At 43.9% G+C, this 21,962-nt stretch overlaps 1 protein-coding gene across 15 annotated transcripts in view; it reads right to left on the bottom strand.

Moving 5' to 3' along the window:
- The window catches only part of ARL15 (ADP ribosylation factor like GTPase 15), a 1,022,750-nt gene that overhangs the window by 766,065 nt on the left and 234,723 nt on the right, over positions 1–21,962 (bottom strand). For 8 of the 15 annotated variants that reach the window (XM_029577371.1, XM_029577444.1, XM_029577362.1 and 5 more), the window contains exon 3: positions 17,014–17,082. The exons of the other annotated variants lie outside the window; for them this stretch is intronic. In XM_029577371.1, the coding sequence (XP_029433231.1) occupies positions 17,014–17,082 (69 nt within the window). The remainder of the gene's footprint in view (positions 1–17,013; positions 17,083–21,962) is intronic. 15 annotated transcript variants of the gene reach the window in all.

Raw genomic sequence — 21,962 nt, 5'->3', positions numbered from 1 at the left:
ATCCAACATGATTCATTTCCTGAGTGCAAAGAAATGGACACCAAACCTGATTGCCAAAGATGTCATGATGAGAATCATATCCCCACTATCTTCTTAGTTTTACTAATGGTCTTTCCAATAGAGGTATCAGAGTAATATAGGCAGTTAAACATTTTAAATAAATACATAAGGTGGCATCTGATGTTAGCCTGCTTTCTCATCTCCTCCTGAAGCAGAAAGCTGGCACCTTTCTGTTTTAACTAGCTGCAAACAGAACTATATCGAAAGTTCCCCTCTGATGAAAGATGCTTTTTTGCTCCTCTGATTCATAAGCCACTTCTGAGAGTCTAACTACCAACAGTCTATCTTCTGGAGTGTTTTCCATTCCTATCAGATAAGTGGCTCTTAGGGCTATCCCATCTGAAACTGTCTAATCCCAGAATCTCCCAACACAGGATAGAGTGAGCATGGCTACCAAATTGCTAGTCTGAATTAGAACATTTTGATTGGCGACCTGATTTCTGAAAACCCTTACTACCCAGCACACTGTCCTTAACTCACTTTTTGGTTGCTTTAAGGGCTCAAATTGACTTAATTTTCAAAGGGGCTAATTTAGGCATCAGACTCCCAAAGTTAGGTGCCTCACTCCTTTCAAAACTGACTCTTCATTAAAATATAGTAGGCAGCAGAAAAAAGATCAAATGACTCAACATCTGATCAATTATTCTTATCATACTGATAAGAAGGGACACCACTAGGTACTGGTACATGAGATCCTTGTGCCAAAACTTAACAATGTCCCAAAACTTCAGCTATTGTGAGGAAGGATGTCTTTCCCATCTCTCACAATCTCCTCTGCTACACCACATGTCATAAGCTCCACTCCAGCGCAGGAAGTCGGCCTGCTACGAAATCTGGCCTCATCTGCTAATGACGACTCTGTAGTGCTATGGCAGATCCCAATGCATGCTGGCCATGCTCTAGAAGCTCTTGGGGGGGGAGAGGATGTTGGTAATGTTTGGGTGCAAGGGAACTGCACAGAAGATCCCATGGATCACAGAAGCCCAAGCAAACAGCAAGCAAGTGAAGTAACTGAACTGCTAAAGCACCAGGGAAGAATCTACTGTCAATGCAATTGCAACTCTACTGTGCAGGCCATGCTAACTAGCCAGGGAGGTTTTGGGAAGGGAGCACTAGAGAAAGATGAGTGAAGCTGAGGAACTAGCACTTAGCTAGTTAAGTTAATGGGACAGGGAGAGCACTGGGAGAAATCCATTTATTTAGGTGTGCTCCCTAGCCCAGGTTGGATGAAACAGTGTCAAGACACTTGAATGAGGTTGACTTTGAAAGAGAATGCCCTTGAGCAAATTTAAACTGGAAAGTTGCCTAGGCAAGAAGTTTCTGGGCTCCTCCAGAATATTGATGCATTCTGTGAGATCTTGAATGGTTTGATTCTACTGGGACTTTAAGGCTCATATATAGGTGTGAAGGAGTAGCCAAGTTGTTAGAGCAGTGGGCTATGACACAGAGAAACCAGGATTCAAATCCCACTGTCACTCCTTGGGAAGGATGAGAGAGGCAGGGAGGAGCAGTATTGGGGAAAGAGATTGAGAAATGTTAAGATGAGGGAAAACTAGGATATGATGAATTAAGTTGGGAAGGAGGCGCACTGGGGGAGGATGTATGAGGTTGGGGAAGGGGCACACAGGAGGATGAGTAAGGCTAGTAAAGGGGCATGCTGGGGGAGGATAGTACTGGGGGAAAATGAAGGAGAAATTAAAACAGGTAATATAAGACGAATGGATAAAGAATGGACTTGCAAACTAAGATTTAGGTGTGGCCACAGCTAAAAGCTGCAAATCTATGAATTCAGCAAGTTATGAAGATATAAGAAGATTAATTAGAACACAAATAAGATCCAAAGAGTATGTAAAACCAAGAAAAAGATGGATCTTAACAGCACTAGTGTTGTCTCTAACCAAACTTCTACACCGTGACTTATTTATAAATTTTATATGGTTAATTATGCATTTATATATAAAAACCATATACCTAAAGTGATCACCAAACTGAAAAGTACAGATGTGTGCCATTTAAAATAAGTAAAAAAAAAAAAAAAAACCACCACAAATACACAGCAACAAGTCCCTTCATTTTTCATGTTCAAGCAAGATATATCCACTAAATTCTAAGACAGATTTAGGAATTCCTTCTTAGCATGCCAATTAGTCTCAAAGGCAGTGCAAATTCATAGACTTCAGCCACCCAAAGCTGTCTGAATCTGGCTAATCAGACACAAACTGTAAATGCATCATTCAGAGGGAAAGGCGACATCTGTTGGAAAATGAACAAGAGACCATTTTCAATGTACTAACCAAGCAAAAGAAGAGTAGTGATGTGAAAAATGCTACTGAATTGGCTACCTAAAATCTTTTATCTGATGCGACTAAGAAACCCTGAAAGAAAGCTAACTTTTTACAAAACCTAAATTAGAAAACAGGTGGTGTTCTCAGCAGGCTTGCTTACTTAATCCCATGAAGGCAAGACAAGATCCTAGAGTACAACTGCTCCTAGGAGTGCACAATATTCATATGAATAGTCCCATCATGACCAGATTCTCTGAAATCCCCATGTCTCAAATTTTAGGCACTTACACAATAATAACAAAAGCTCTATTGAAGGAGAAGAGACTCATTTAACAGCCCCCAGACAAAATTAAATAGGTATGAACTGATTAGGAATCCCCAAAGACTCCAACAAAATTCTCACACTACACAGTCACACAGATTTACAAAACAGTACATATAACAAAATATCGACATCTCTTAAGAAAAGTCAGGCACAAGAGTAGACTTTCACTTTTACAGAGACAGAGTGACGAGATCAGACAATCAATTAAGAAAAGCAAGTTTTCAAGAAAATATCAAATAGTACCAGTGATTAGCATCAGCAGACAAACTTTATTTTCTTAACCTGCAGTGTCACAGCATTTATATCGGAGCTGTTTAATGGTACATGGTTCTGGAAACACTGAAGCAAAGCCTTCCCTATCAGTACACAATTCAGGTCATCCTATCTAAAGCACTGACCCTCACAACTGAGTTTCCTTGGGTCAGGGTCACCTTCGTAGCACTAACCCTCACAAATATAAAACAGTCTCCAATATCAGTGAGACAATAGGTCTCGCCTCTGCAGCAGTGACCCAAAATGATAAAGGTCATCTTCCTTGCAAGAAACCCCAGTGTTGATCTTGGAGGATGGCCTCCGTACTATCAGCCTTCTTGAACAAGAAATGCAGGATCCAAATACAAAGTCAAACATAAAAGTACTATTTCTGGTCCTGAATGTAAAAGCATAATATTTGGGTTGATAAAAATAAAATGTGAATCTAACTAATAAGTCTTGTTATGCCATTGTAATTCACTCCTATCAGATGGTTATACCTTGCATTTAATAATATCTTTTGACCATTTTAGTCCCCTTTTTACTGAATATTTTAAAGCTTTAGGATAATGATATGCCCTCCCTCAATAGCTGATACTTTCCAACTCTTGTGTAACAGTAGCAGGAGTTATGCATATTAAAAGCAAGAGAACCAGCAGCACAACAGGAGATAGCTCAGCAGTACAAAACAGCTCTAGTGCTTAAATCTGCATCTCTTCTCTGCTGCACCATAGCTGTTTCATTTATTTATTTAAAACACTTTTAGTGAATCAATTGTGCCAAGTGCATAATAAAAACATTAACATTCATATAAAATAAAAAAATATAAAATAAAACAATAAAACAAAACTAATTATCTAAACCTACATGAACATTCACTATGCAAACTATCATCAAGCGTGAACATAGGCCTCCTGAAAAAGTAAAGCTTTAAATATTTGCCCAAAATTTGTATATCTAATCAACCAAAGCTCTCCTGGCAAACATTCCACATGCTTGGACCAATTACAAAGAAGGGTCTAAAGCATATCTCCTGAAGATATATTTGCTTAAGGCTAGGCACTGTTAGTAACTTTTCATCTGACAAGCAGGGCTGCCAGGATAGCACATAGAATGAAATCAAATCTGACAAGTAACTAGGATCTGCCTTCCTAACTGCTGGTAACCAATGCAGTTGTTTAAGCTTCAGAGTAATATGTTCTCTCATTTTAGCTATAGTCACAAAACAAGCACCAGAATTCTGCAACATCTGCGGAGCTTCTAGCTAGCCCTTCGGCAACTCCACAAACATTGCATTACAGTAGTCCACTGTTAGAAAAAATGCCTGAACTATAGTTCTAAAATCCTTCTCTGGCAAAATGAATTTAAGATGTCACAAAAATCCTACTCATAAAACATTAACATGAGTTTTACAAGAAAGGGCTGAATCTAGCTAAAATCTCAAATCCCTAACAGAATTAGCAAATGGCAAAAACAAACAGAGTTAATCCACAACAATAGGAGGCGACTTACATTACAACCAGATTATCTCTTTTTCCCAAGACTATCACATAGTTATCAGTCATTCATAATTTCACATACCCTACACCAAGAAATTATCTGCTCAATAGTGGCTGATATTCCCACTTGAACGATAAAAATAATTAGATGACATCCACATAGATTTTATAAAATTATGGCTGCCTCATCCAAGATGTTACAAATTAGACTCAGATCACAGAATATATAGAAAGACATGGTTTAATGGAACACAGCCAGCATGGATTTATCCAAGGAAGACTTGACTCACAAATCTGCTACTTTTTTTTTTTTTTAAAGGGATTAAAAAGAATTTGGATAAAGGTGAACTGGTAGATGTAGTTTATTTGTATTTTCAGAAGGCGTTTGACAAAGTCCCTCCTGAGAGGCCTCTAAGAAAACTAAAAAGTCATGGGACAGGATGTGAAGTCCTTTTGTGGATTGCAAACCTGTTAAAAGACAGAAAACAGTAGCATTAAATAGTCAAGTTTTCTCAGTGGAAAAAGGTAAACAGTGGAGTGCCTCAGGGATCTGTACTTGGACCAGTGCTTTTCAATATATTTATAAATGATATGGAAAGGGCGACTATGAGTGAGGTGATCAAATTTGCAGATCACACAAAGTTATTCAGAGTAGTTAAAACACACGTGGATTGTGATAAATTGCAGGAGGACCTTACGAGGCTGGAAGATTGGGCATCCAAATGGCATATGTAATTTAATGTGGACAAGTGTAAGGCAATGCATATAGAGAAAAATAACCCATGTTGTAGTTACACGATGTCAGGTTCCATATCAGAAGCTACCACTCAGGAAAAAGATCTATCATAGTGGATAATACATTGAAATCATCGTCTCAGTGAGCTATGGCAGAAAAATAGAATGTAAGGAATTATTATTTATTTATTTGTGTTTTTTTATACCGAAATTCGGTTGGGGTACCATCATCTCGGTTTACAACATATACCGTTTACAACCTATACAATATACAACATGTACAGTTTACAGGGCATTTTGCTTACTTTAAGTGGTTATAGTTTACAATGAGTACAACTGACAGCACATTTTGCATATAGTAATTAATATCGTTATATCAGGAATCTAAATGGCAATTAGATAAAGTTGGTGAGATCAGGAGCGAAGGGGTGAATGAACAAATAGAGGAATTTAGTTAAAGGCTTGTTTGAAGAGCCAAGTTTTCAATAGTTTTTTTTAAACATGTTCGTGTTGGGTTCCATACGTAAGTTGGCAGGCATAACGTTCCATATGGAGGGTCCTGCAATCGATAGGGCCCTAGCTTTCGTTGAGGAAATTATTAATAAAACTGAATGTTATAATGCCTCTGAATTGCTCCATGGTGAGACCGCACCTTGAGTACTGTGTACAGTTCTGGTCACTGAATCTCAAAAAAGATATAGTTGCACTGGAGAAGGTAGAGAGAAGGGCAACCAGAATGATAAAGGGCATGGAATGGTTCCCCTAGAAGGAAAGGCTAAAGAGGTTAGGGCTGTTCAGCTGGGAGAAGAGACGGCTAAGGAAGAATATGATAGAGATCTATAAAATCATGAGAGGACTAGAACGGGTAAATGTGAATTGGTTATTTGCTCTTTTGGATAATAGGACAAGGAGGGCACTCCATGAAGTTAACAAATAGCACATTTAAAACAAATTGGAGAAAATTCTTTTTCACTCAATGCACAAATAAACTCTGGAATTTGTTGCCAGAGTATGTGGTTAGGGTATTTAGTATAGCTGGGTTTTAAAAAAGTTCTTGGAGGAGAAGTTCATTAATGTTGAGATTACTACCTGATAATCTCCTTTTCCTTAGTGTAGACAGATGGACTCAGAACGAATGGGATAGTATCCGCGTGCTAGCAGTTGGAGACGGAGCTGACGTCAGCATGGGGGTATATATATCCCCACAGGAAGCGTAGCAACTCAGTAATCTTCCTTGCAAAAGCTGTTATGGATATGTGTACTGACGCTCAGTGAAAAGTGAAAACAGGATTCCCCTGACCGATTGATAGTAGCTGGAGACCGCCAGCATTCACAACCGGAAGGCGTTAACCCCTGGTGGAGTGTACGCTCTTATGGAACAGAAGACATGGCTTACCTTGAATCGGTGAAACCCATGTACACAGGCAGCTGGGCGGGATGCTGAGTCCATCTGTCTACACTAAGGAAAAGGAGATTATCAGGTAGTAATCTCAACATTTCCTGGCGTGTAGCCAGATTGACTCAGAACGAATGGGATGTACAAAAGCTTTACTCCCAGCCTGGGCGGGAGGCTGCCTGAGGCCCATGTAGTACCGCCCTCGCAAATGCTGAGTCCTCCCTAGCCTGGACATCCAGACGGTAGAACCTGGAGAAGGTATGGAAGGAGGACCACGTCGCCGCTTTACAGATTTCTGCAGGTGACAGCATCCTGTATTCAGCCCAGGATGTCGCTTGTGCTCTGGTAGAATGAGCCTTGACTTGTAGAGGCAGAGACTTCCCGGCTTCTACGTAAGCGGCTCTGATAACTTCTTTAATCCAGCGGGCGATGGTGGGCCGCGAGGCCGCTTCACCTTGCTTCTTCACGCTGTGCAGGACGAACAGATGGTCCGTCTTTCGTAGTTGTTGTGTCACTTCCAAATATCTGGGCAGCATTCTGCCAATGTTGAGATGGCGTAATAAACGCCCTTCTTCAGATTTGTTCAAACCCGCCGTGGTAGGCAAGGATATGGTTTGGTTAAGATGAAACTGTGAAACCACTTTCGGTAGAAAGGAGGGGACCGTCCGGAGATGGATAGCCTCCGGAGTGATTCTGAGAAATGGATCACGGCAGGACAATGCTTGTAGCTCTGAGATGCGGCGGGCTGAACATACAGCCAGCAAGAACACCATTTTCAAGGTGAGAGAACGGAGAGACAGTCCCCGAAGGGGTCTGAAGGTGGATCCCGCGAGGAAATCCAAAACAAGATTGAGGTTCCATAAGGGCACAGGCTACTTTAGTGGCGGACGAATATGCTTGACTCCTTGCAGGAAGCGAGAAACATCTGGATGCTTGGCGATGGTCTTGCCATCCCTCCTGGTTCCATAGCAAGACAGCGCAGCCACCTGAACCTTGATGGAGCTGAGGGAGAGACCCTTCTGAAGACCATCCTGCAGGAAATCCAACACAATAGGGATTGTGGTCGCATGGGGATTGGTGCCATGAGTGTCGCACCATGCTTCAAAAACTCTCCAGATGCGAATGTAGGTGAGGGATGTGGAAAACTTGCTAGCTCGGAGGAGTGTATCAATCACAGGCTCCGAGTAACATCTATTCTTCATTCTAACCCTCTCAAGGGCCAGACCGTAAGAGAGAATTGAGCTGGATCCTCGTGGAGGATGGGACCTTGATGTAGAAGGTCCCGGAGAGGGGGCAGGGGAAGAGGCTCCCCTGCCAGTAGTCTTCTCATGTCTGCGTACCAGGGTCTTCTTGGCCAGTCTGGTGCCACTAGAAGAACTAGGCCCCGGTGATTCTGAATCTTGTGGATAATGGCGCCCAGCAGAGGCCACGGAGGAAAGGCGTATAGCAGAGTCCCTGGAGGCCACGGCTGAACCAGGGCATCGATTCCGTGTGAGAACGGGTCGCGCTTGCGGCTGAAGTATCTGGGTACTTGAGCATTGGACTTGTCCGCCAGTAAATCCATGTCCGGAATCCCCCAGTGCTCCACAATCATCTGGAAGGCTGTGGGTGACAGCTGCCACTCTCCCGGATTTAGGCTTTCTCTGCTGAGGAAGTCTGCTGTGGTATTGTCCTTCCCGGCAATGTGGACGGCAGAAATGTCCTGCAGATTCGCCTCTGCCCAAGCCATCAGTGGGGCGATCTCCAGAGATACTTGTCGGCTTCTGGTTCCGCCCTGACGGTTGATGTATGCCACCATGGTGGCGTTGTCGGACATCACTCTGACTGCTCTGTTCTCCAGCCTGTGAGCAAATTGAAGGCATGCCAATCGGACTGCCCGAGCCTCTAGACGGTTGATGTTCCACGCTGACTCCTCTCTGTTCCACCGCCCTTGTGCGGTGAGTTCTTCGCAGTGTGCTCCCAGCCGCTCAGGCTGGCATCTGTGGTGAGCAAGGTCCACGTGGGTGAGGACATCTTCACCCCCCTGCTCATGTGGTTGGACCGCAACCACCACCGTAACTGTGTCCGGACTCTGGCAGGCAGAGGAAGGTGCGTGGAATAGTTCCGTAGACGGGGGCTCCAGCGAGAGAGCAGGGAGTGTTGTAAAGGTCTCATATGGGCCCTCGCCCAAGGCACCACTTCCAGGGTGGATGCCATGAGACCAAGAACTTGCAGATAATCCCAGGCTATGGGTCGACTGGCTCCCATCAAATACTGGATACGCTGCTGAAGTTTCAACTTTCTCTTGGTAGTGAGACTGACTGTGTCCGCCCGGGTGTCGAACTGTACTCCCAGGTATTCCAGAGACCGAGAAGGCTTCAGGCAGCTCTTGCTGAGGTTGGTCATCCAGCCCAAGCTTTCCAGAAGGGCGATTACTCTGTCGGTCGTCCGCAGGCTCTCCTCTCGAGATTTCGCCCGGATTAGCCAGTCGTCTAGGTAGGGATGGACCAGAATTCCTTCCCTCCTGAGTGCCGCTGCTACCACTACGACCACCTTGGTGAATGTCCGTGGTGACGTGGCCAACCCGAAGGGCAGAGCCCGGAATTGGAAGTGGCATCCCAGAACCTTGAAGCGTAGGTAGCGCTGATGATCCGGATGGATCGGGATATGCAGGTATGCCTCTGACAGGTCTAATGCTGTGAGGAATTCCCCTGGCTGTACTGCAGCCTTGACAGAGCGCAGAGTCTCCATGCGAAACCTCGGTACCCGCAAGTATCTATTGACTGACTTGAGGTCCAGCACAGGCCGAAAGGTGCCCCCTTTCTTGGGTACCATGAAATAAATGGAATAGTGTCCAGAATTCACTTCCCAGGCAGGTACTGGGATGATGGCTTTCAAGGACAGGAGCCTCGCCAAGGTAGCTTCCAACGCTGCCGTCTTGTGTATGGGACAGGAGGATTCCACAAACTTGTCCGGAGGGGGATGATGAAAGTCCAGATAATATCCCTCCCGTATAATGGCGAGGACCCACTGGTCCAATGTAATCTCGACCCATCTGGGGTAGAAGAGGGTTAACCTGCCCCCTATGGCTCCGTCCCCCAGATGAATCGGCGGATTCTCATTGGGAGGCGCGGCCGGGACCCGAGCCCGGGCCCGCTCGCGCTGCTTGGTCCGAAAGGACTGATTCCTGGCCTGAGGGCGCGGTGCCTGGTAGCGACCCCTGTAAGGAACAAAGCGCTGGGAACTCCTGCCCCTGGAGGGCCTTGGAAAGGCCCGTTGGCCCCTTCTGAACCAATCTTCCGGTAGTCTGGGCACTGGAGAGGCACCCCATGTACTGTCCAGTTTATCAAGGTCGCTGCCAAATAGGAAAGAGCCCTTAAAGGGCAATCTGGTGAGGCGTGTCTTGGAAGGCGCATCAGCTGACCATTTCCGGATCCAGAGCTGCCTTCTGGCAGCTACGGAGGATGAAATCCCCTTAGCTGTTGTCCGGACCAGGTCAGATGCAGCATCCGTGAGGAACGAAAGAGCTGACTCCATGTCTGCTGCCAGAGCGTTGTTTCTAACCTGCGACAAACAGGCACGCGTCACCACTGTGCAACAAGTTGCGATCCGCAAAGATAGAGCTGCCACCTCAAAGGTCTGTTTCAGAATGGCGTCCAGTCGCCGGTCATGAGGCTCCCTGAGGGCCGTCCCCCCTTCAACTGGAATTGTAGTGCGCTTGATCACAGCACTAATCAAGGCGTCCACCTGAGGGCACGCCAGCAGGTCCTGAATAGCCGGCGCCAATGGGTACATGCTCGTCAGAGCCCGGCCCCCTTTGAAAGAAGCCGCTGGTGCCGCCCATTCTAAATCTATCAGTTGTTGGGCCGCTTGTAAGAATGGAAAATGGCGGGCTGTAGGACGAAGACCTTCCAACAGGGGGTTCTGCGTGGAGGGCACCGAAGCGCTGGGACCTGTAATATCCAATTCTGCCAGACACTGAGACACCAGGTCGGAGAGATCCTCTTTAGGGAAGAAACGCCTCATGGTTCTATATGGCTCAATCCCTGGGGGAAGGTCCCCCTCGTCCGGGAGTTCGGACTCGTCCGGTGAGACCTCCTGGTCTGACTGATCCGGACTGTCCAGCGGCGGGAGATCCCGCTCGCGATAAGGGCGTGAGGGTCCAGGAACAGGACCCGCGGGAGCCGCCACCGCAGCAGCCGCCGCAGTCGCAGCCACCGCAAGAACCACAGGAACAGCAGGAACCGCAGGGCCTGGACGGGAAGCCATTTGCATCTGTACGAAGGCATGAATCCCCTTTAAAGAGATACACCCAGGAAATTGAAGCAGCCTCTAATCGCCGGGGTACAAGATCCCCCGGGATTCCTGATTGGTCGAGACTGCCCCCTAAATCCGGGGTAGCCCCTGGGGAACTGTCAACAAATCGTGGCTGAGACTGGTCCTGGCCCAAGGGTCCCACGGCCTCCTCACATTGGGCACATAGGGAGTCTGGCTCTTCACTGCGCGTGGCTCTAAGCTGGCATGCAGAACAGAGGCCAAGGGCTTTAATGCCTGAAGCAGGCAGCACCGTCGCAGAAGACGCTGCTGTGTTCTGATCCATAGGAAAATATGCACTGAATGCTGAATACAACAGGCGCCCAATAATAATAATACGCGGCAGCAATGGGCGCTTAATACAACAGGCGTCCAATAATAAGAATACGCGGCAACAATGGGCGCTTAATACAACAGGCTCCCAATAATAATAATATGCGGCAGCAATGGGCGCTTAATACAGCAGGCGCACAATAATAATAATATGCGGCAGCAACGGGCGCTTAATACAACAGGCGCACAATAATAATAATGTCTTCAGCAATAGGCGGGCAAGAACACAGCCCAAATGTATGCAACATGCAGTCAGCAGTATGCCGTTAGCAATATACGCTCAATAGCATTCAATAGGCTCTCAGCAATATGCAGTTAGCAAGATACGCTCAATAGCATTCAATAGGCTCTCAGCAATATGCAGTTAGCAATATACGCTCAATAGCATTCAATAGGCTCTCAGCAATATGCAGTTAGCAATATACACTCAATAGCATTCAATAGGCTCTCAGCAGTATACAGTTAGCAATATACGCTCAATAGCATTCAATATGCACTCAGCAACAGGCGGTGTAGCAATACATGCACAATGGCATTCAATATGCTCTCAGCAACAATAAGGCCATATATGCACAAGGAGGAAGAAACCTGCGCCGATTACCGGAGCCCTACCTGAACAAGGCCCACAAAATGGCGCCCTCCTTGGCGTGCCACGCCGCCGATCCTCTGTTCCTTCGGAGACCCGCAAAACGCGATGTACGCCTCACCTGAATCTCGGCGCCCCTCGGTTGGAATCCAGGCGGTCTCCGGCTGCGGGGAGAGCGGGCAACTACCTTCACCACCGCGTTTGAGGATATGCACCCGCTGCCTCGTCCACGCCGGGTCCGAGGCGCCTCGTAAGCCTCACCCGAACCTCGCCCAGGGGCTGTGTCCCTGCCGCGATTCGGCCGGACCGAGGACTTCACCTCCGGGGTGATCATGGGAATCACCCCGGGCAGCTCAACTGGGGGAGTGACAGTCGGGTATCACCGCAGGAGCGCGGGGCTCGATATGTCCATAGAAAGTAGAAAGCAGAATCTAGAATTATAAGAAAAGAGAAAAAGATTAAAGTAGTCTTGGAAAGCACGCTCGACTAGCGTGCAGGCACTCCAAACTGCTTTGGAGACGGAAATTACTGAGTTGCTACGCTTCCTGTGGGGATATATATACCCCCGTGCTGACATCAGATCCGTCTCCAACTGCTAGCACGCGGATACTATCCCATTCGTTCTGAGTCCATCTGGCTACACGCCAGGAAACTGCTTTTAAACACATTAACTTAGGAAACAGCCACTTCTATTACTGGCATTAGTAGCATGGGATCTACTTAAGGTATGGGTACTTGCCAGGTACTTGTAACCTGGATTGGCCACTGTTGGAAACAGGATGCTGGGCTTGATGGACCCTTGGTCTGACCCAGTATGGCAATTTCTTATGTTCTTAAACACTGAATAGGGCTGAGAACAGAAGTGACCTTGAGGATTTGCAATATTAGAGTATCAAGCTGCTCTATTCTGGTCAACATCAACTTGTTGCTCTCGTGCAGCCAGTTAAGAAGTAAACCACTGAAGAACACATCCTGCTATCTTGTCAACCCTGAGCATAACATTTGAGCCTATAGACATTTTTGCATCATTGTTCTGTTCTAGTAGCAAACTACATTTATATACAGCTTCCCAGCATTCAGATGTTAAATTATTTATGGCAGACACTATATAAAGCATACAATTTCTTGTACATTGCTAAGAATTCAGGCAGTCCTCTGTAGGCACAAAAACCTGTTCTCAAACATTTTAGATCATACTCCTTTTTCTTCTCTGATACAATTAGTTTTAAATTGTGGCATAATGTGACACAATTAAGTTAGGTTCTACCAAACATCTTGGCTTCCTTTCCCTCACAATCCATCCAACAGTCCCTAATTGAGAACACTGCTTTATATTATAATATTCGAAGAATTGTAACAGGATGGGTACCTTCAGATGGGAGTGGAAAAAATTAAGTGTGATCAACTGTAAGATTTCAGGCAGTTTTTTTCCATTTGGGAAATAAAATCTTAAGGAAAAAGTGCACAAGTGTCAAAATATTGAGAAATCTAAGGGTATCACATATAGTGGGCAAAAGGTTGCAAAAACGTATGACAAACCCATGGAAAGAGCCAAAGTAATGCTAGGGTACATGGGTAGAGATATAACAGGGGAAAAAAAGTAAATGATAATGCCTTTCTACAAATCATTGGTAAGACCTCATCTGCAGTACTGTGACCAGGTTCTGGAGGCTCTACCTCCAAAAGGGTACATAAGTTCAGAGGAGGACTACCAAAATGATGAAATGAGATTCAGGAACCTAAATATGTATACCCTAATAGAGAGGAGAGAGAGTTGGGATATGATAGAGGCATTCAAATATCTCAGAGATATCAATAATAGGCATGAAGGAAGGAATATTCAGTAGAAAGAAAATTTAGAACAAGGGGTAGCAAAGGGTAACAGACAAAGAAAATTCTTAACAGAAGATTGTTGAATTGTTTTTCCAATGGAGGCAACAATTTTAAGAATGAAAGCATGGCAGATTCATGTGTGTGAATGCTTACAATCTTCTGAACAAAGTTACAGACCTGGAGGCCACCATAGTGGAGACATACCTAGACATAGGTGCCATCACTGAGACTTGGTATAATGGAAACCAGGATTGCAATGTCACCATCACAAGCTATAGTCTCTTTGGAGAAGGGTAGCATAAAGAAAGTGTGTAGGGGGAAAGGGGCCAGGGTAGCTTTTTATATTAGGAACACAATAGCAGCAACCCCTGAAATAAAGGACGAGCAGGGGAGAAGCTGAATTACTGTGAGGTTTCCAGAAAAAAAACGAACAGAATTTCTGGTTACATGGAAATATTATAGAGATTTTCAGCAAAGGGAAAGAAGATGGTTCAGACACAATAAAAGGTATCACCAACATGGCAATCAATGGAGGTATCCTGCTTGTAAAAGACTTCGGTATAGCAGATATGGACTGGAGCCTACCAGCTGCAACATCAGCTAGGAGTGGAGAAATACTGCATGTTTTTTTAAGTGCTTTCTCAGACAATTAGTGGAAGAGCCTACTCAAGGGGAGACCTACACTAGATATGGTACTGACATATCAAGGCAATCACTGTATTGGATGGAGCAAAGAAGGGAAAGTAAATTATATTACAGAAACATCGAAATATTTGATATTAAGAGGAAATATTCCATAGAAAAGGAATGTCAAGAACAAGTGTAAATCAGATGTACATGCCACTATACAGAGACACAAGTGTAAATCAGATGTACATGCCACTATACAGAGACACATAAGAGACCATTCCTGTTACTTGGAGCATATACTTTTCAAGACAGACAGACAAGTTACATAGACAAAAAAAATAAGAAAGAGGCTTTAAGTTAAGAGGACGGTCATGACTACTTAAAATTAAACTAGAATGAAATTAAAGGGAGGAAGTTTGAGGAACCGATGTGGTAGAAACCAGTATTGGGACAGAATTCAAGCACTTAGGACAGAAATAGAAAACAATGGTCACAACAAGGTCGGGAGACTGCAATACTGCAAACAACGCATCCTTATTCCCTCAAAAACAGAAAGACAGACATAGGAGATTACAAGGGCCAGATAAAAATAAAAAAAAATACAACCTAGTGACACAGTAAGCCTTGGGGTAGCCAGTTTAATACCAGCTGCCCAAAACTCCCCAGAAACAAACAAGGTCTGTGCAGGCAGGATAGGTATGGTCAGACGCTATCCACTAAGTCATCAAGAGAAAACAAGGGGCTGACAATGGAAGCATGTCCTAGTGATCCCACAAACCATATAGAAGCCAGGCTGGAACCAGCCGGCTACTTGTTTGTGCCAGCAGGCTAGTGGTTCCAGATACTAGGAGGCTGAATGTTCTGGCAATATCCTCAGTTTTGGTAGCTGTTCATATTATAAAGTTTGGTGGTAAGACATGGCAGCAGAGGAAGGGAACATATTTTGGAATAAGCTTGGGATCTTGTATGCTTTTTGACCAAGGATGACAGAGGAAGATAAAAACAGAACTGGACAATGAATGACATCCTGCAATCAAGTTTCTACAGCTGGCATCTGGGATCTATCCAGAATAATGTGGACGGGAATAACAGAGTAGACTGAATGGGTCACAACAACCGGTCGTTTTCTATCATCATCTGCAATGTTATTATAGGAAAAGCATAGAGGATTATTTGTTGTAAGGAAGCAAGGACAATATTGGAGATCAAGTAATAAATGTAGTGTTGCAGCAAGAAGGGAAAATCAGAAGACTAGGGACCTTGTGATTTATTACACAGATGAGGAATGGATCAATAGCGATTTAATTGTTGTTTACAAATGAGAAGTTTGTTGTAATCCACTTTGGGGTCTTATGGCAAGAAGTACGTAATCAAATGACAATACTGAGACCAATATTCAGTGCTGCTTAGCCAAACGAGTATGACTTATCCAGCTTAGTGACGACGGCTGAATGTCCGTCCAATTCAGCGGATGCCACTTTACCAGATATGTTGTGGCAGAATAAGGGCATTCCAAGGAGGAGATACTTAACTGGATAAGTTTGAATATCGCTACTTATCCAGCTAAGTTAAACCTGCCCACTAGCAGGTCTAAGTTTAGCTGGATAAGTCTTAGCAACTTATTCAGGGAAATCTTTGTAAGTTAGCCTGATAAGTTTTATCCCTGCTAACTTACTTAACCAGCTATATCTGAATATCTACCCCAATGTTTCTATACAATACATGTGACAGATCACAAAACTTAATCACTGTCAATGTGCAAATGATAATAAAAGCAATCAACTTTGCTTGTGCATCCATCAAGAAAGATGTATTTTCATTTTGAAATAACTCACCCAGAATAGTGGATGGGCATGTAATAAATACTTTCAAATAAATAAACAAACAAATATTTACCATATGCTAGCCTTTTTTTGTGATTTTTTTTTTTTACTAATTATTTATATAAGAAAATACAAACATATTGAAAGTTAAATATTAAATTTTAAAAAACTGTCTAAACTGGACTGTCTTTTAGGGAAATAATCCAGTGGGAATACAAAGGCCATTTGGAAATGAAGCTAAAAATTCCAGTGCTTACCTATGTAAGCAATGGAAACCTATGTAAGCAATGGAAACCAGATTTTCTTCTACTTGTTGTCCTATTTAACTTGTAAACCTGCTAAACTTTTAAAAACATGTTGGCACTAATGAGGACTCAAATTAATCTGAGCCCAGCAAATTAAGTCTCCATTTAATATACAGCTAAATTGATTTTATAAGGAATCTCCCATTCTCCAAATTGCTCGCACTGTATTGTCTACCTAAGAAAACATATTACATCTAGCTGAACAATATGTTTCAACCCAAAAGTGCAAGACTTTTCCTTTTTTTTTTTTTTTTAATGAAAAAGGCTCTCTACTACTGCTAGGAAGAGTCATTTTATGTAAAGAGCAGAACCATAATCAGCGATGTCAACAAGCACCTTATTTCTCACAGTGAGGAAGGGCATTCTGACATTAATGCTCTGTTTGGAACACAAAATGAATGTTCCCGCAGCAGCAGGTAAGCTACCAGCAATCTGCATGGGTCAGAAAACCATTGGGGAAGACCTGTCTGGAAATTCAGAATATGAGCTGCCACCTTACACCATTAACAGAGTCCAAACACAATCTTTTACTTTACACCCATTAAACCTTGAAATGTTAAGGACACAGCGCAACCTTTGCTACAGGACAACATATTTTGATACATTTAAACAAGCTGCTGGTGGTTCTAGAACATTTGTTGTATCACTCCTCACCTACCCCATTAAAAAATATGAAATTTGCGGCAGTCTGTCCAATTCTGTGGGCACACAAATGAGTACCTGAGTTCTGAAAAAACAATTAGAAACAGACACTGTCAAAGTGACTGAAAGTTTGAAAGCCATTACAGTGGTTTTACTTTTTAACCAAAGCTCAGAAACATTTGTTTTTCTGGCAGACCAAAATAGAAGAGAACAGGGGAAAAAGATCTCCACTTTTAACAAAAAGATCTCTTCTGACAACAGGGTTTTACTTTATATAGTTTTGAGCAAAAAGACAGGGTGATAAAATCAAAACAAAATTTTATCTTAAATTTTTATCAAGTGAGACTCATATTTTGAGCAATGGTTCACTCAGAGCTTATTGATTTATAATACAGCACCCATGAAATTCACCTTGGTGTTCAATTAACTTACAAATACAGCACGGAAGAAGAAAAAAAGCAAAACTTGCTGGGCCAAGGGCACCTAGAAACACAGCAGACAAAGGGGAAGCTAAAGCTCTTTGTTCTTGTACATGTCAAAGAAAAAGCTAAGCTATGGACAAGGCTGGAAAAATCTAAGGCATCAGGTCACCCAGGCACTTACAATCTGGCACCTAGCACCTCTCTCTCAAAGAGCAGCTGCTACTACCACTGGCAAGCATGAGAGCAGCTAGGGCCAGACCAACAGGAGGCTGGAAAAGACAGAAAGGAAGGGAGTTGGAGTGAAAAGATGAAACAAAAATGCAACAAAAGAAAAATCCAGAAAAAACAAACAAACCAGAGGTTAAAAAAAAGACAAAATGTTACATAAAGCAAGCTTTAAAGATATGTTTTAATACCCTGGCTCCTAAACCTTTGTACTAGCACCTCAGTGAACACCCCCCCCCCTTTCCAAGGGAGAGAGGGATGAAGAGCATGCTACCATTTAAGTGAACTACAGCACAGAAAAAAAAAAGAAAAGAAAAAAGAGGACAATGCAGCTATGTAACATGAGCCACCAGCCCAGGAAACACAAAATGTGATTGCAAAGGTTGCCAGACCTCTTACTTTGAAGGTGCTTAAATGATCATTGAATAGATGAGTCAGACTCAGGTAGGAAATTTGCATGTCACATCCCCCTGGACTACTGTTGGTAATTTGCAGTGAAATATCAATAAATCATATAGAACTATGACTGGAAAAGCCCTACATTGAAGAATTCTGAATGAGAGAGGGATTTGTGAGTAAAATGTACTGAAAAACAGTCCTAGGAAGCAAACAGATTCTCACCCTAACTAACAAGGGGAGTCAGACCCTTGGGTACCCAGATTTCAGGCATCAGAAAAAAATCCAGGCAGGATGGAAGGCTGTGCACGCATTCTCTTCCCATGGTCCTGCTTGAGTCTTGGTCTTTTGGCTGAGAGAAGGCAACCCCATCCAGGCTAGGTAACAGTGAATGACTGGCCATGAGCTTAGCAGAGCTAAAATCAGTGAAAGCTAGAATGTGGTGGGCCTGAATCACTGAATGCTAAACATGCCATGTGCCTAGTGGAACTGTAAACTCAAGCCAGGAAAAGCACTCCTACCAAGGGAGAGGAACCGAAGGACAGTGGCCGATCCTGAGGCAGAGTGGAAGGGGACCCCAGCGGCAGATTGAGCTGTCCCCCAGGTGGAACATAGTAACACAGTAATGACAGCAGAAAAAGACCAAAATAGTCCATCTAGTCTGCCCAGCAAGTTTCCTACAGTAGTAACTGCCGCTCCATGCAGGTTACCCCCATGTTTCAACCTGCAGGTAGTAACTGCCGCTCCATGCAGGTTACCCCCATATTTCTCTTAAGAGTAGTAACTGCCACTCCGTGCCAGTTAAGCTTTTTTATTTATTCCCATCCTGTAGCCTTTTAGGGATCCACAGTGTTTATCCCATGCCACTTTGATATCCTTCACAGTTTTAGTCTTCACCACTTCCTCTGGAAAGGACCCCAGCGGCAGAACAAGCAGTGCCCCAGGAGAAAGGGTTCCCCAATGGCAGATCGAGCAGTCCCCCAGGCAGAAGGGGACCCCAGCAGCAGATTGGGAAGTTACACTGGAACCCCGTTGAGCAAGAGAACCCCAGTGGCAGCTCGAGGGGTCCCACATGGAGGGTATGGACCCCAGCAGCAGACCGAGCAGTCCCCCAGCGGAAAGTCCAGTGGTACAGTCAGGTTCCCCAGGAGGGCGTGGATACCAGCGTTGGCAGGGACCTTTCAGCGAAGCAGAAGCAGCACCGAAGAGATGTCAGTGGTTTAGATATAACATACCCTCCAGGCCATCAATGCCCACCAGCCCAGTTGCATGTTTTCACATGGGTGAGACTTGGGGGAAGATAAGAGCAACACTTGACTAAGTGGGAAGTCAAGAGGCCCCTTCTATTCTCTATGGTGGTATATTAAGGGGGCCAACAACCCCGAATTGCCAAATATTAAATGTTCTTGCTACCTTGTAAAAATGTATATAGTCGTATGGCCTGACTATTAACCATGAGTAGATAAGTGCACTGTTCTACATCCTATTAGCGATGTATATAGTCATGTAGAAATGTATATACTTATATAGCCTAATAAACCTGAATATGTTTGTATATACTGCCAGCCTTGTTCACAGTCCCATTTATTTTCCTGGGGTGAAGGGAGGGAAATCCCACCCACTAACAACTTCTTCCCCAGGTGGAGGCGCCATGAACGTGAGGACCGACTGAGTCTGCCCTAAGTGGGGGGCTCCCACCAGGTAGGTCCCGGACCCAGGAATGCCCCGCTAGGTAAGCAGTCAAGGGGGTGTTCATTTGTTTTCATAATGTTTTCTATCTTTGGCTATGGCAGGATACCTTTGTTGAAGTTGCTTACAAGTTGTCTGTTTATATCCTTTTTCTAAACTCTAAAATGCTACAGGTTTAAACTGTGCCTTCTGGAGATTTTGTGTTATGATATTTTTGAGGGGTGATTTTAGATATTCAAACTACAAAACCAAACCTTCCCCTTCACTATGCACAGTTTAGTTGACATAGATTACACAACGATACAACTCACGGGCTACGGATAAAATGCATTTTAGATATCAAGCAATCTGATCAGCAATCCCAACTTGTCCTTCATATAATATATTAAAACAGCTTCCAACTGTTAAATCTGCTTTACAAATGATGTGTTTCTGTCTGCTAAACCAAGATTAGACATCCTGCATCCTCCTCCTCTGAGGCCAGATAAAATAGGTGATGGAGCCACCAAAGCATTTCCTGGAAATGGAACTGTAGTTTAGTATGGTTAAGTGACTAGATCCATACAACTTTAATGCAGAACATGGCATAGTCTGATTCATTGATTAGTCCACATAACTATGAATTCGGTGAAGTCTTGAGGAAGGACCTTGAGATTCCTTTAAACCACTGACTCGGAGAGATCTTGGACATATCACTATCTTGCTTTGCTAGAGTCCACCCAACTTTCATAGCACCATTTTCTCTCTAATGGAAGCTTACATCACATATCCTTGGGAGTGAGAAACAAGAAATAGATCTATGTTTTGGGATTTACTGGGTACTTGTGAACTAAACTGGCCACAGGATACTGGGCTCAATGGACTTGAGATATACCTTTCTGGGTCTAACCAATGTTCTTAAGTTCAGGTGCCAAAAATGTGATGCTGGTCACCAATTCCAAAGACAGGTGCATGTATATTTCTGAAATGTAAAACATTTCATGTGCATAAATGGTACAATACATAGAGCAGAGTTCCTTACTTGTAACAGGTGTTCCCCGAGAACAGCAGGATGTCAATCCTCACCCATGGGTGACATCAGATGGAGCCCAGCCCAGTATTTTGATGTCAAAGATTCTAGAAAATTCAACATGCTTTACTGAGAATGTGCAGCTGTAGTTATCAGCCTGCCCCCTAGGCAGGCTCTCTCAGTCCATCATATAGCTAATACATGGAGAAACCAACTCCCAGGGGAGGCGGGTGGGTTTCGTGAGGACTGACATCCTGCTATCCTCTGAGAACACATGTTACAGGTAAGCAACTCTCTTTTCTCTGAGGACAACCAGGATGGCAGCCCTCACATACAGGTGATTCCCAAGCTATAGGCTGCCTGAACAGGTCAAAGCAGGAAACCCCAAAGTGCTGAACACTACCTTTCTCCCTTTTGCCTCTGAGGCAGCCAACCCAAAAACAGGTCTAGATGGGAAAAGAATTTGGTTTACATAAAAGAAAACCATAGAAGAGACAGACACAAAACCCACAATGTGTAGCAGAGGCACCCAAGGAAGGGGTGTGATGCAAATTCCAGTAAGGAGGATACCTCACCTCATGGAAAATATTACAGACAGGATTTCAGATCAATGAACTCTGACAGCAGCAGTAGTCTTAGATCTTCCCGAATACAGGAAAAGGCATATATTTATTTTTATTTTATTTAAAAACTTTTATATACCGGTATTAGTATGCATACATCATACTGGTTTACAATGTAACTTTAAAGGTAGAAATTACAATGAACAGGGAGGGCGAACAAGGAGGAGTATACAAAGAGCAGGAGGTGGAGGAATTAAAGCAATAAATAAAAACTGCAACGGACTATTTACAGGAATATACAAGGCGTAGGCAAGATACTTGCAGAAGTCGGTGTACTTAATCAGGGTAGGCTTGTCGGAAGAGCCATGTTTTAAGTTTTTTTCTGAACTTGGCAGAACCCAACTTGAGAGATTCCTTGGATGAAGACCACAAAGTTTCCTTCGGTGTCACCAGCCAACTAAAAAGCCAACTGAGCCCTCCCAAAATGCAGTCCACTAGCTTCAGAAGGAGAGAATGCATTTGCAGAAGCATGCCCAGTGATTGGCTGATAGGAACAATGGCCAGAAAAAACAAGCAACACTTGGAAGAATAAGCAGTAAAAACGTCAGAATCTGTGGCATACTATCTGCCAAAGTACCAGACAGATCTGACCTACCAGGTC

The sequence above is a fragment of the Rhinatrema bivittatum genome, chromosome 1 (assembly GCF_901001135.1).
Source record: "Rhinatrema bivittatum chromosome 1, aRhiBiv1.1, whole genome shotgun sequence".
In the NCBI taxonomy this organism is placed as follows: domain Eukaryota; kingdom Metazoa; phylum Chordata; class Amphibia; order Gymnophiona; family Rhinatrematidae; genus Rhinatrema; species Rhinatrema bivittatum.
This window is presented reverse-complemented; position numbering and strand designations above follow the sequence as displayed.